Source organism: Hibiscus syriacus, unplaced genomic scaffold, assembly GCF_006381635.1.
Source record: "Hibiscus syriacus cultivar Baekdansim isolate YM2019G1 unplaced genomic scaffold, ASM638163v2 tig00110266_pilon, whole genome shotgun sequence".
Taxonomy (NCBI): Eukaryota; Viridiplantae; Streptophyta; class Magnoliopsida; order Malvales; family Malvaceae; genus Hibiscus; species Hibiscus syriacus.
Genome location: NW_024062654.1, coordinates 193,800 through 209,550, shown reverse-complemented (window position 1 = coordinate 209,550; position 15,751 = coordinate 193,800). Strand labels below are relative to the sequence as shown.

The 15,751-nt window shown below is 30.1% G+C and overlaps 1 protein-coding gene across 1 annotated transcript; it reads left to right on the top strand.

Annotated features, from left to right (window-relative positions):
• The first annotated feature begins 894 nt into the window (after positions 1 to 894).
• Positions 895 to 2,810, top strand: LOC120115594 (GATA transcription factor 8-like). Its single transcript, XM_039136256.1, has 4 exons — positions 895 to 940; positions 1,048 to 1,303; positions 1,833 to 2,662; positions 2,777 to 2,810. The coding sequence occupies exons 2-3, from the start codon at positions 1,070 to 1,072 to the stop codon at positions 2,640 to 2,642; spliced, it is 1,044 nt and encodes a 347-aa protein (XP_038992187.1). The 5' UTR covers positions 895 to 940; positions 1,048 to 1,069; the 3' UTR covers positions 2,643 to 2,662; positions 2,777 to 2,810.
• The last annotated feature ends 12,941 nt before the right edge of the window (positions 2,811 to 15,751 follow it).

The following is a 15,751-nucleotide window of genomic DNA, read 5'->3' as shown; positions in this document are numbered from 1 at the left end:
TTAATAAAAAAATTTATATTTGATTTGATCGGACTCAATTCGAAAAAGTTTGAATTTTTGAATAAGACTCAAAATTTTGAATGATTAAAATTTTTAAATAATTAATAGATATTTTTCAAGTTTAAATCAAGTAATTCAATTTTGTATGACATATCGCATATGATATTGCCTTAATAGTTAAATAAAATGTTCTTCCTCTTTGAAATCTTAATTCGAGCAATTTTGTCTAAAAAATGTGTGAATTATCAATGATATTATGAACATATATTAGAACAATTTAATTCGGTTAAAAATTTTAAATTATAAAATAAAACACATCAATTTAATTAATTTAATTTTTTTACTCGATTTTAAACTATAATAACAAGAGAGAGAAACTTGAAGATGAAGACAAAAAGAAGAGTAAAAGACAGCTAGCAATGACGGAAAGGATGCAGAGTGCTGACCTAGCTTATAACTCCCCATTCCTTCTTCCCTTCCCTTTTTAGTCTCTCCTTCTCTTCCCCTCTCTTCATTTTCCCTCTTCTCTTGTTCAAAATCGAAGGTATCTCCTTTAGCTACTCACTTATATGCTTGTTATCACCATTTTTGAACAATTTTTGAACTTGGGATTTGCTTCAAAGTTTTCATCTTTTGGAGAATTTTTGAACATTGGGTTCTTCTTCTTCTAGTAGGAAGTTTTTGGAAATTTTGCTGAGTGGGGCTCAAAAATCATTTCTTTTTATCACTACTACTCTGTTTGGTAACCGAGAAAGCAGAGGATTTGAACTTAATTTGACACCAATGAGTTTCAATGTATATGCTTCAGCTACCAATGTCGTTTGTGTACTCACAATTTCACTTTTGTCTACTTTTTTTCTTGCAGGTTTCTGGGACAATCTCTCTTCATTTTCCTGGAGAATTTTCTCTTCCCCTGAAAAAGTTTTGCTCTTTAACAGAGGTTTGCTTCACTATGCTTTCAACCTTTCAATTACCCAATTTTGATTTTTCACAAATATAAATTTGGAATTACTAATAATTAACAATAATAATTTTAATTATTTTCAGGAGGTTTTTAATATATGAAAAAATGATTGGACCGGCGGCCTTCATCGACGAGATAGACTGCGGCAGTTTCTTCGACCACATAGACGATCTCCTCGACTTCCCTAACGACGACGTCGGTTTTTCCGCCTCTGACTCCGCCGTCAACGCCGCCGCTTTTCCCAGCATTTGGACAGCTCAGTCCGAGTCATTCCCTGGTTCTGACTCAGTTTTTTCCAACAACAGTTCTTCCGACCTCCGCGCCGAACTCTCTGTTCCGGTCAGTGTCTCAATTTCCTTTTTGTCCCATGATATGACGTCATAAATATCACCAATTTTTATTTATTTTTTGCTATTCCCTTTTTAATTGTTTTCAAGGGTCGAATTGCATACTATATTAATTAGTCAATACTTGATATTTTCCTTAAAAATACACTTTTCAATGGATTTTTATTTTTTACATTGGTACTTGAGGAATCATTGTTATTTTTTAAGTTAATTAATTCAGCATAGTAGAGGGACTAAAACATGAATTAACCTTTTTATGAAAAAAGTGGAATACACCCAGGGTTTTGCATTATTTAAAGGCATAATTATTGCGTCAGTTATGGAAGTCACATGATTTGTCATGTGATTAGTTATACAAGCTTTTGTAGGAAAATATAATATAATATTATGTTGAGTCCACTTAATTGGTATTTGACAAATACCCTCTTTGAAAATTTTAAAAACTATATTAATGAATTTAAATATTTAATAATATATAAATACAATTTTGGCTGATTATTGGGTAATCGTTGATTTTTCAGTATGAAGACGTTGTCCAATTGGAATGGTTGTCAAACTTTGTTGATGATTCCAATTGTGGAGCAAGCTTGACAATTAAGAAACAAGAGCCTTCTTCAATCAATAAGGACCCGTCCAGTCATGATCATCATCATCAATTCCAGACTTCTAGTCCAGTTTCGGTTCTCGAAAGCAGCAGCTCTTGCTCCGGGGAGAAATCGATTGCTACCCCCGGGAAGTGTGGACGTGCACGAAGCAAACGTCCTCGTCCGGTCACTTTCAACCCACGTCCGGCGATTCAACTCATCTCCCCTTCTTTGTCCGTCAACGACAACGGCAACGACATTCCTCAACCGTTACTCGTCATCCCCAAGGTGCCATCTGACTCCGAGAACTACGACGAGTCTCGTCTTTTGATCAAATTACCCCGTCAAGTCAATCCGGAGCGCAAGAAGAAAAAGAAGATCAAGTCGACACCACCTACCGAAAACGGCACCACTCGAAATCAATCGGGGCAAGCCGTCAGGAAATGCATGCATTGCGAGATAACAAAGACACCTCAATGGAGGGCGGGGCCAATAGGACCGAAAACCCTTTGCAATGCCTGCGGCGTTCGATACAAGTCCGGAAGGCTCTTCCCGGAGTATCGTCCCGCAGCGAGCCCGACGTTTATCCCTTCGATTCACTCAAATTCTCATAAGAAAGTGCTGGAGATGAGAACCAAAAGTAGCAGTGCCTGTGAAACCACCGACTCACCGGAAATGATCCCAAACAAAAGCAACCCTGCATTGGATTACATACAAGGGGAGGGTTTAGGGGTTGGAGAGTTTTGAAACCCTATTGTTTAGAGTTACAACAACAACAACAAAACCCAATTCCCATATGTATGGGGTAAGGGGAGGTAGGGTAGTAGGCTACCCCCAACGCCAGGTTGAGAGTAACTTCCGTGGAAGACCTCCGGCAGTTAATATTTTCTAATTGTTTCCCTCTTCCCCATCTCTTCAAAAAAAAATTAAATGTTTATTTTGGTACTGTTATTTTTCTTCTCTTTGTTCATTGTTTTAAATTTTGTATAGGGTAGAGAGAGAAGGTTTCAGGGTAGGAAAGTTGTAGGTTTTAGGGTAGATTTGTTGATTACGAGTATTTCCAAATTCGATTGCTCAAGGTTTAAGTAATTTCAGATTATTTATTCGAGTTATTTTAAGTTTTTATCATTTCAAATTTTGATTGCTTTTAGTTTTATTTATTTTGTATTTAGGTGTAAACAGTTCATGTTAATGATTAAGCATAGAATGATTTCAAATGCTGAATGATTCAGAGGCTCTGTATGAATTAGCTATGAATGTGATATGCTATTTGATAATGACTCTGAATTATTCAGAATGTACTTCTGTGCTGAATCAATCAGCACTGAATCATTCAGAGGTACGAAACAAACGCGTTGAATGATTCAACATTCAACGCTGAATGATTCAACATTCAACGCTGAATGGTTCCATTAAGAGGCAAATAAATAGTCCCTAAATTAGTTTGAATTGTATTATACATAAAAAATAAAAAATGGAAAGTTCATTAAATGAAAATGAAAGATTTAATGTCACACTTAACATTCTTGAATTTCAAGCAAAACGACCCAAATTGAAACAGAAAATACCTTATAATAGGGTATAGAAAATGAACCTTTGCTTTAAAAAATCAAAACCTAAAATGGAAAAAACAAAGCTTCAACTCTTTTGGTTAGATAATCAATATCAAAATGTAATCATTTCCCAGGACGTCTCAATCCTTCTAATCTCACCAAACATGGGGATTTATTTTGAAAAATTGTTATACAATCATTTAAAATATGGATTCAACCAATTCAATCCACAATCTTTAGACCTCGGTTTTTAGTTTTTATTGCTTTAAAATAGTTCATGTACTTTATGTATAATAATAATTCTTACTTTTCAAAAAAAAAAGTTCGTGTAATTTCTTGTTTTATCTCATCAGTTCGACGAATTAAACAACAAGCTTTTTAACGATTCTAACCACTATATATATAAACAAAAAGCTTGCAATTTGAACAAAACTTTGGAATGTGACAGGACAATGCACCACCAATTGAGAAATGTGTCAATTGCATCACCAACCTCATCGAAATTGCTCAATCAACTAATACAGCCTGGGATTGTGTTGAGAGGGCAACGGTTTTGCTCAATTTAGGGTTTAACTAAGGAATTTAAATTAGTATACTTGTCCAATTCTTAGCAAACCTGTAAATTTGAACAGTTAACTTTCGTTAATTATAATGAATAAGGATTCATTTCTCATAAAATAAATTCACGGAATTCATAGTTAAATCATCATTTTCAATAACATTAACCATGGTCGTTTAATAATTTGAAATATTTACAAAACATTATTTGTTTAAAATTTTTCTTAGCTTATGGATATCACACATTGCAGACGCAACTAATCGAACATGAACCCTCTAAGAATAATGACATTTTCTTTTATCACTGAGATAGGGGTGAACAAAATTCGAGTCGAAAAACTGAATTTTTTACTCGACTCGACTCAAAAAATTGATTTTTTTATTCTACTCGACTCATAATTTTATAAACTTTATTTGGAAAAAAATTAAATTCAAGTTGAATTATAAAATAAAACTTGAATAACTCGATTTTTTAGTAATTAGTGGATTAGTTTTCATGTTCGAGCCGAATCCCTCAACACTGCATCATATGTACATATCACATACAATATATATATATATATATATCGTGTATGGTTATAGATGTTGGAAAAATTGAATGAATTGATGTTATTTATAACTAATTAATTATAAGTCATGTCACATGGTGAATGAACTTAACTTTTGGTTTAAAGTTGCATCCATTCAATCATATCTATTTAATAATTCTTTACATGAAAAGATTAAGCCCTTTAATCAAAAGGAGAAGTCTTTTAATCAAAAGGTTAAGTCCTTTCATTGAAAGGTTTTAACCTTTCAATCAATTTTCTCCCTATATATAGGCTAGTTTAGGCACAATGAGACACAAGTCACACAATTTTAGAACTTTGAAATAAGAAAAACACTTAGAAAATTCTTCCAAATTCGTTCTTTTTCGGTGATAGAGAAAGGTAAGATTGTATTCGACTGATCACTAAGGTTGTGCTTACTGTTGTGACCGTTTGTTGTTATATCCTGGGAGACCGACGTCCAACGTTACTCAAAGCATTTAGGAGATGACAAATCTGTCTTAAGAAAACTGTTCATACAAAAATCATTCTTCGGTTTATCTTACTCTACTCATCCTATTCAGTGTCTACATACGAGTAAACAAATCATGTTCCTCTATTTTAATTCTTTATTTATTTTGCTTCGTTCGATTATATAATAATATTTTTTATCTCGAATTAATCATTTTTTCTAACAATCTTAAGACAGATTATATATATATATATATATATTTAATCCGAGGTATTCATGCGAATTCCAACACAAGGAAAAGCCGAGGTATTCATGCGAATTCCAACACAAGGAAAAGTTTCGTATTTGCAGATTAAGGTATGTTGGACACAAAATTTATGTCCCACTAACTTTTATGCATGTTGATTTTTACATAATCCTTGGCATAAGATTATGTTGTTGCAAGCGTGGTATGGTGTTGGCTATAAATTTAGGTAAAGCTCTCTTTTCACATGTCCATCAACTTGTCATGGAAGGGTAAAAGTGTGTTCAACGAGGGTACAAAACCATTCTACAGTACCCCAATACCAATGTTATCATTGTGTGGTAACATGGTTATTCCAAAAACGAAGGGCATGCCTTGGTGATTCGGTTAGTGCAAGGGGCTTTGTTTGTAAAGCCATCTTAACCCTGAAAAATTTTACATATCTATTGGATTTTTAAGTAATATTAGAATTCATTGATTTTTTACCTTTTGGCATTATATGTGTTTACAAGATGAAATGAAAAAGGAAAAGTAGCGAGACATTTTTAATGGTTAATAATTGTGATTGTTCAAATTACATTGGTTGGTTGTAAATGACATTCCACATATTAAAGGCTCCTAGAAGATCAACAAATAGTTATCTTCGAGCTCAATCCTTAAGGAAGTTGAAGGCATTATGGATGCATAGGGTAAGGCCCCATTAACTGTGTTATGACTTTAGAACCTTTTGCAGGTTCAAATAAAAGAATCTCTATTTTTATCCCGTCCACAAGTCTTGATGTAACGTGATAAGGCTCGTATTTTTTTTGTGACGAATGGTGAATTTCGATCAAGAAAACGGAAAGGTATGTGTATTTATACATTGAGATTATACTATTGTTTCGGGTTTTATTAAATTCTCACCGTTCAACAGAAATTAGTTTTGTTTTGAGATTTAATTTATTAAATTCTCGTCGTTCAACAAAATTGGTTATGTTATGGGTTTTAATCTCGTTGTCCAACAGAATTTGATTTTGTTTCGGATTTTAGTTTTAAGTCCTGACATTTAACGGATTCAACAAAATAGTGTTGATTGTACATTTCTGTTTCGGGTTTTGGCTTTACTAAATTCCCGCTATTTAACATAAATTACTCAATTGTTGAATTTTAGTTTTGACTAAAATTCGTTGCGATAAATAAGATACCGAACGAAATTATGATATTTTGGTGAACAAAAATCAGGCCTATAATTTTGTTTCAGGATTTTAATCCTCTTGTTGAACAAAATTTATTTGATTTACTGTTGATAACAGAAATCGTTTGTAGGTAACAACATTGTTACAAATTTTGTTTTAGAATTTTAATTTCTAATTAAATTTTGTTATTCAACATAAACAAATGATAAAACAAATTGAATTAACTTTCAATTTATTATTGGAATATTTACAAATTCTGGTTATGTGTTTTTAAACGAAACAATGGTAACCACATTGATTCACCTAACTCATGATTTGAAATGTTGATTCCTATTCAGACTTTGAATAAAATTCAACGATGTCAGTGGTTGTGAGCCACAACAAGAAGCATGTGAAATTCATGGATATAATTTCAAGACATAGCGACATAAGATGTTATATTTAATCATGCTGAATATGGTCAAATATAGGATGATCCTCCTATTCATAGAGAGGATGAGATGGACATTGTTGTCATTAAAGCTTGAAAGCATTCTAAGTTTCTATGTTAGAATTACATCTCGAATGGATTGTCAGATACACCATATGAAGTGTATAGTATCTATAAGATTGCTAAATAATTATGAATGACATTTGGCCATGTTCTGATTTGTCAGCAAATTACCTTTAAATAAGGTAGCTTACAAGAAAATAGGTGAGACGCCATATGAGTTATGGAAATGTAGAAAATTTTCCTACAACTGCATCAAAGTGTAGGGGTGCCTTATATAAGTATAATGGTAAGTCGAGACACATACGTCGTCGACATAATATCATTAAACAATTGATCTCAACTAGAGTTATCTATATTGATTTTGTACGATCAAAAGATAACATTGTGGATCCGCTAAACAATGAGTTGAACCGAGATCAAATTGATAAACATCTAAAGGAATATGACTAAAGCCCATTAATATTTAAGGTATTATGTGAAGGAAAACCCAACCTAGTTGACTGGAGATCCCAAGATCTAGGTTCAATGGGACAACCTACTTGCATAAACCTTGTGAGGTTACTGTAGGGGTCCTTATCCCAAGTTCATTCCTATGATGAAAACAATGACTAAAATGTGGAAAAGGTTAAGAAATGCTTTTAATGATCACTATGTGTTTCGGTGAGCCGAACGACATAAGTCACCTATGTGAAAGTGAAGTAGAGCTGCTTCAAAGAGACTATTAGGGTATAGTTCTCTAAACTCTTGCAGAACCAAGAGATGTCCACGACTATATGGACATAACCATGAGAATCAAATTCTTGTTAGTGAGATATTTGTGTGAGGTATGTCATCGCTTACACTAACGGCAGGACAGTTCAAGGACATCACGTCTACTGGACAACCAGTAAGATAAACATATTTTCACAAGGGAATGTTCAAAGGGGGACGCCTACATATCCTATACAAATATCGAATGTAGAATCTATCACCATATTGAGTCAATGTTTGAATAATCAAGTTCATTCATGTGGGGGATTGTTGGAAAAATTGAATGAATTGATGTTATTTATAACTAACTAATTATAAGTCATGTCACTTGGTGAATGAACTTAATTTTTGGTTTAAAGTTGCATCCATTCAATCATACCTATTCAACAATTCTCTTCATGAAAAGATTAAATCCTTTTATAAAAAAGGTTAATCCCTTTCATCAAAAGGAGAAATCTTTTAATCAAAAGGTTAAGTCCTTTCATCGAAAGGTCTTAACATTTCAATCAATTTCCTCTCCCTATATATATGCTAGTTTAGGCATAATGAAACACAAGTCACACAAGTTTAAAACTTTGGAATACGAAAAACACTTAGAAAATTCCTTCCAAATTTGTTCTTTCCGGTTATAGAGAAATGTAAGATTGTGTTCGACCGATCACAAAGGTTGTGCTTACTGTTGTGATCATTTGTAGTTGTATCATGGGAGACCGACATCCAACGTTACTCAAAGCACCTGGGAGAGGATGAATTTGTCTTAAGGAAACTGTTCATACATGCCTCAACAAAAATCCTTCTTCCATTTATTTTACTCTACTCATCATATTCAGTGTCTACATACGAGTAAACAAATCACATTAATCTATTTTAATTCTTTATTTATTTTGCTTCGTTCGATTATATAATAATATTTATTATTATTATTATTATTATTATTATTATCTCGGATTAATCATTTTGTCTATCAATAGAGAATTTTTAAATTAAAATAAAATAGTATTATAACATTATAAATATTTTTTTGTAAAGAATTATGTATGATTGATAGAAAAGCATTATAAATATTTATAATCAAATTTAGAAAGAAACTTAAACAACTCGAATTAACTCAAAAACATTCAAATAAAATTCAAATTATAAAATATAACTCGTCAACTCAAATAACATAAATTTTTCTATTGAACTTAATTTCACTATACCAAATACTAAACTTTAGGTGGGATCACTCAATAGATAATGGACAAGGTTCTTAAACACTCACAAGTAAAAGATTGAGTGAAGAGGTGAAAAACTTAGGCCTCTTGGATCCGTTATGATTGGGCTACATTCCTCTTGGTTTAATGAGGTTTTGGTTTTTGTTAACATTTTAAAGAGCCTACAACAGGTCATTGCCATTATTGAAAAGCAGAATAATCCAATTAAATTAGAGTCACAATATTAATAAAATATGAAGATCAAGTTGACTGCATTTAAGGGAGTTGAAGAGTTTTAAGATTGAAGCAAAATGCCGCCGCTGCCACTTGTCAGCTGCTTCTCCGCCATATGTGTTGCACGGCACATGTTGTAATCAATGTTTCCGGAACCGGGTACCTAAACCTCACTCTATTTTAAATTTTTAAAAAATATTAATTTGATTCGTAATTTTATAAATTTAATTTAACTTTAAAAAAATTGTAAATTTGACCTGATCGAAAATATTTTTAAATAAAATTTAAATTATAAAATACAACTTGTTAACTTAATTAATCCAAATATAATTTAGTGTGAATGAAGAGAACAGTGAAATGTTATCTCATTTATTAGGGCAATGTTGGTCAGATTAGTGTTGGGTTGGGCAGGAACAAGGTGACAAATGTGTTTTCTTTCAACTTATTGATTGCCATAACGATAAGTATTTGAGACATTGGGCCATGAACATTAATTTCGGAAACAATACAACATTTTATTTTACCCACACGTTGTCTTAACTCGTAAACAATAGACATTCGTAACCTGGACATTGCTGATAAAACCAGGAAGCGAGACATGCTATTTCCTCTAACCTTATTCAAATAATTTGATGTCATCTGATATCTTGTCATAATATTTTTTTTAATAATATGGGTAATTATAATATAATATCTATTTATAACTTTTATAAACGACTGATAATGTACACACTATGCAAACGTAAATAATTGGATTTAAATCTCAAAGAAAAATAATATTTCTTTTTAAACATTTATGCCACTTAATAGGTTTAAATCTCGACATAATATTAAATGAGAGCCACCACATATAAGATGAATTAAAATTAACATAAATACGGTAAAAAGACTAAACGATAACTTAACATCGTATGGTGGTGTAATTCGAAATAACAAAGGTGAATAGACATTTGAAATCCTTGAAGAGTATAGACTCTTATATTGTTTTTGAGTTGAAGTTTCGGGGTATTTATGAAAATTTGTGTTGTGCATGGTGAAACTTGGGCATAGAAAAATGCGAGAGTAGAGGTGGAAAATTTGAAAGTTGCTCGATTGCTGCAGGATGGTATAACCAGGGAAATGTCAGCTATTATTGGACAATTTGAAAGTAGTTTTAGTGGTTAAAGGATATATTATTCTCTTTTTAAGGTTTTGAATTCGAATAATTATGTTTTCATTTGTACATATGTTATCAATGGTTGAGGTCTCCTAACTATTTTTCTTTAAAAAATCATACCTACATTTATGTTTTTATTCCACTTTTGTCACCTCTTTAAAAATAATCAAAACTATTGACGTAATATTTTAAATTTTTGAATGATAATATGCCATTAACTTATATTAATATTTTAAACTGTTAACTTCTTAATAGAACCACAAAAATAATTGAATGATTAAATACGAAATTTACCCTAAAAATTAAATTATCTATACATGAAACTCAAAATCATATTTTAATATTATCGTGATCTGATCATGATTGCCAACGAGTGTTGGTACAAGTGGTTGTGATTCATTAATTTGAGCTTGTAAGGCCAAATTCGAATGTTACTCTTAGTTATGCCCATACTTCGAGTTGGGAGAACTACCCCTAATCTAAATTTTATTGTAAAAAATCTTATCATGATTAAAAAAAACTCTATCAACAAATTTCATAATAATTATTTTTAATTATATATTAATATTGGAAAAAGAAGGAGAAAGTGCCAAGTTGGAAGCTTTAGGTAAAAAAAGATGGCATATGGCAGTAAAATTTCCACGTCATCATCTAAACCTCGTATTGAATGAAAACGCGTCACGAAAACGAGCAACAAGTTATTTAAATCAACGAGTAATTACACCGTATAAATTTTAAAAGTATTTTTAATTGAATTAATATTATTAAGTAATATATTGATGTTTTATGGATTATACTAAAAGCATTAAAAATTTAAATTGTTAATAAATACATGAATTATATTAATAGACTAAATTATTAGATTAGCAAGTTGCGTTTCTCATAATGGCACGTCCCATGTGTCGATTAATTTAGTTTTAAACATTTATTAATCACAAATTTTAAATTAATGGAGGATGAAAATGGTCCATTAATTTAAAATTTGTAAAGTTTGTCAGTGTCTAAAATGGAAGTATCAAAGGCCCACTTCAACAAATACAACCATTTTTAGGGATAGACATGCTTGTTTCAACACCGAGCAAATTTTAATTATAAATGGCTATTTTATTAAAATTTCCTAAAATGAAAATTAATTTTATTTTTCATTTTCGTTTCTTTTATATATTTTTATAAGAGATAAATCTAAAAGCTACTTATGAATTTTAATTTAATGTTTAGTATATATTGTAAATAATTTTAAAAATTATAAAAGTATAATGATAAAATTAGCCCTTAATGTTTGCACAATAATCATTTTGTCTTTTATTCTTTTTAAGGCATTTTAGTTATCAACATTTAAGTTTTTTGTTAAAATAATCCATATTGGATAAAAACTATTAATTGACTAACAATCAAAACATATTACTAATGTGAGTATGTGATATTTTCACGTGTTTAAGTGATGTGTTAGGTGATGTGGCACGTGTCATGTCATTATTTTGGGTCACGTTATACGATACGTCATTAATTAAACACATGTAAAAATATCACGTTGGTAACATGTGTTGATTGTTAGTCAAGTAATGGATTTCATCCAATATTAATGGATATTTTGATTAAAAATAATGTTAGAGTTAAAATGCTCCCAAAAAAATAGGGAAGAAAGTGACAATTTATGTAGACATTGGAGACTAATTTTATTATTGTATCAAAATTATAAATTAAAATTAAAATTTTATAAATATTAATTTAACCTCTGAGTGGTAAAATGGGAGTTATAATGATTGTGAGTGAGAACCGAAAAGGGGATTACCAAGATTGAAGAGTAGGACTAGATAGAAGTCATTTTCAATGTTTGGTTCCATCTCTCACTGTCTGTGTCGGATCCATTCATGTCTATTTGTAGTTTATGTGTCTGGTTAAAGGGTCACTTTCTTATTGCTCTGGATTTGTTATTGGATTGTCCTTAATGTTTTGTTTGGTCTGACGCGAACTAATTAATTGTGAGATCATTATCCTCTAGTTCTTGCAACAAAAAGCAAGAGCTAGTCCGTGAGATTATTACTCTGAACATTGAAGTTCATGACAATGGCTTACCTTTGTGCATGACCAACGATGTCATAAATGTCCATTTATAGTTTAAATATATTTGTAAATTGTCTATATCAAATAATTAATATTTTTCGAAAATAATATATTTCGAAAATAATATATTCCTTGTTAAAGTTATCATTTTCCTTGATGGAGACTCACTAATTGATCGAGTAGTTATAAAATTTTATATTGTCCCACTTTATGTATGTTTGAATCTCGAGATTTACCTTAAAATCATAATATATCTCTAGTTAGTAAAAGAAAGTCTAACAAGTTAAACAATTTAGTACATTGATCCTATACGTTAAATTAAAGAAGATAGAGATAAAGTTAAAATACACTTGATTATGTTGGCCTTATTTCATGGATGAAAGAACAAATAAAATAAATTGGAGAATAGGTGAAAAAGTAGTATTTTTCCAATAAAAATTGAAATACTATTGAATTCCGTTGAAAAAAGGTTTAATGGTCCTTGATGCCTTTGAACTTAAAAAAATAATAATATGGCCTCTGAATTTATTTTACATTCAATGTGACCCTTAAATTAAGGGAAAAACTCAATTTGACCCTTTGTTTAACGAAAACCGTCACTGTTTGTTATATTATTAAGTAGTGGTTCATTATGCTAATATGACAATCCACGATGAGTGATGATATGGAGAGTGGATTAATTAATTCTTTTGGAATGTTTAAGGGAATGTTTTCAATGCATCATCATCTATTGTGGACTACCACATCAGCACCATAATAGTTAACGATGATTATTGGTCAAAGAGTCAAATGATTTTTTTGTTAATTTAAGTCACATTATATACATAATAAATTCAACACCTACATTGATTTTCTATAATAAAAATTTTGAGGACTCAAATACTATCAAGCCCATAAATATTAATAAATGCCTAGTGATATGATAATATCTAAGGAAAAAAAAAGTACAAATAATTATTATTTTCTAAAATTGTAGTGTTTTAAACAAATATTTTAAAAGAATAATAATCAAGTAATCTATCAGCAATAAAGCCAATTTTCTTTCAACCCTTTTAGAAATACTGAATTGTTAATATATTTCATAGTCTTGATTTTCTTAATTAATTTAATTTAATTTAACCAATCATTTTAGGTACGCTATTTTTTGGGTAAATTAACATTTAGTACCCAAACTATCAATTTTGTTCTATTTTGATCATTAAATTTTTTCTTCAAAATTATACCTAATATTTAATTTTTGTTTGATTTTGGTTAATCACCGTTAAAAAAATTAAAGGTGATGCTGATGTGTCACAATAAGGTAATGTCACATCAACAGTTCTGTTAATTTTCAATGGTAGATGATCAAAATAAAACCAAAACATAATCTAGGTATGATTTTACAAAAAATAGTTGGATGACCAAAATGTAACAAAAATGATAGTTGGATACTAACATGTAGTTTACCCTGGATTTTGACAAATTTTAGGTATATTATAAATGAAAAAGATAAGGGTAAATTATACCATTGATCATTTAACTATTTAACCATTTTACTTTTACCATTGATCTTTCAATTTTGTTAATAACAAATGACTAAACTATTTAATTGTTCTCATTTAAACTGCTTGTCATTAATAGTTACAAATTAGGTGATGTGTCACCAGTGACACATGACATCATTCAATTGGATGATTAAATTTATTTTAATTTAAAATATATTCCACCAATTAGAGGGTGACATATGTTAAGTATTTATACACTAAGACACAATATATATATATATATATATATATATATATATATATATATATGTATATATATATATATATGTATATATATATATATATGTATATATATACATATATATATATACATATATATATATATATATATAATGTTGTCTATTTTAGACCAAACATTGGTCTTGGTTCAATGGTTGGGTACATGTTTAGTTTCCCAAGAGGCTCATTTTGAGTCCTTTAACCCCAATTTGCTTTGTTTTATTTTCTTTCAACTATCTGATTGGTGAAAAATAAATATATTAAATTAGAATACTTTAAAATAAAGTTAGTCCTCCAACTGAAGGGTGAAGTAATACTAGTGACACACAACATCATTCAATTGGAAAATTAAATTTATTTTAATTTATTAAAAGTATGACTAAATTGAGAGAATGTATAAATAAAGGGGACCGAATGTGTGATTATACCAAAATATTTAACTGCTACATCATCTAATCAGTTAACTATTAACGGCAAGTGGTTTGATTGAGAACAATTAAATAATTTAGTGGTCTTATTGATAAAATTGAAAGAACGTTGGTAAAAGTAAAAGGGTTAAATAGTTAAATGGTCAATGATATAATTTACTGAAAAGATAAAGAAAATAACTAACCAGGGTTAGTCCCGAAGAGTTAGGGCCTCGGACAAAATGCAAAATTTAACTCTAGTCAACCTTGATCAGAGTTGCATGAAAATCGTGATATCTTCCAGCAAAATATCGTGATATTTCAAACTATGATGAATTTTTTTTACCCTTTTTGTGGATTATCTAAATATTTAATTTATCATATATTTATTTAATATAAAATTAAATTCACTGATAAAATTTTTTATTAGTTGGATGTTTCCTCTTCTGATTTGTAGGGGATATGTCCCCACTTGCTTCCATGTCGCGTGGGAAACACTCCTTGTCAAAATGAGACCACAATGTCCGGTGCTGAACAATAAATTTATGGTCTGATTTTTCCACTAGTCCCTCTGCTCTTTGGACTTTTAAAATGTAATCTTCATGCTTTTTAATTTCAATAATTTTTGGACGATTGAATGTGCGTCTTTCTTGAATTTTAAATAATATACAGTGTCAAACACATATTCTGCATGTAACAGGCACTAGAGACGGAGCCATTTGTTCGGTGGGAAAGATCGTAGCCCTCTATATTTATTTTTTGGTAAAATATCATCTTAGGTTATTATTAGTTTAAACATTAAATAAATAAATTTTTATTTCTTCTAATTTTTAAATTTAAATATTTGATAAGTCATTGTTACACTCAATGTTTAATCATAATTTCATCCCTTATAGAGATATACTAATATGAACACCAACACAATTCTATTTAATTTATAGTATTTGATTTGATTCAGTTTGATTTTAATTTAAATAATAATTAAGTAAATTTATTTTTTTCATTAATTGGTTTCTAAATTTTACAGTTAATAAAAATATTATATAGAAGGTATTTTTGAAAATTGAGAAATTGGTAAAATTAAATTTATTTTAAAAAATATTGTAAAAATTGTATATAACTACTGACAAGGGATTTTAACTCAGAGTCCCTGGTCGGCAAATAACACACAATTTTGAGTGTTAAAATCTCTCTTCATCTTCTTCAGAACTCTCACTCTCTCTTCACTTTTCTCTTAACTAAGGACACCCTTTTCACCTTCTCAAAC

Bases quoted from the DNA above. Each gene is read 5' to 3' on its own strand.
- LOC120115594 (XM_039136256.1), top strand. From the start codon at position 1,070: ATGATTGGACCGGCGGCCTTCATCGACGAGATAGACTGCGGCAGTTTC. The intron at 1,304-1,832 runs GTCAGTGTCTCA...TTGATTTTTCAG, and splicing joins GCGCCGAACTCTCTGTTCCG to TATGAAGACGTTGTCCAATT.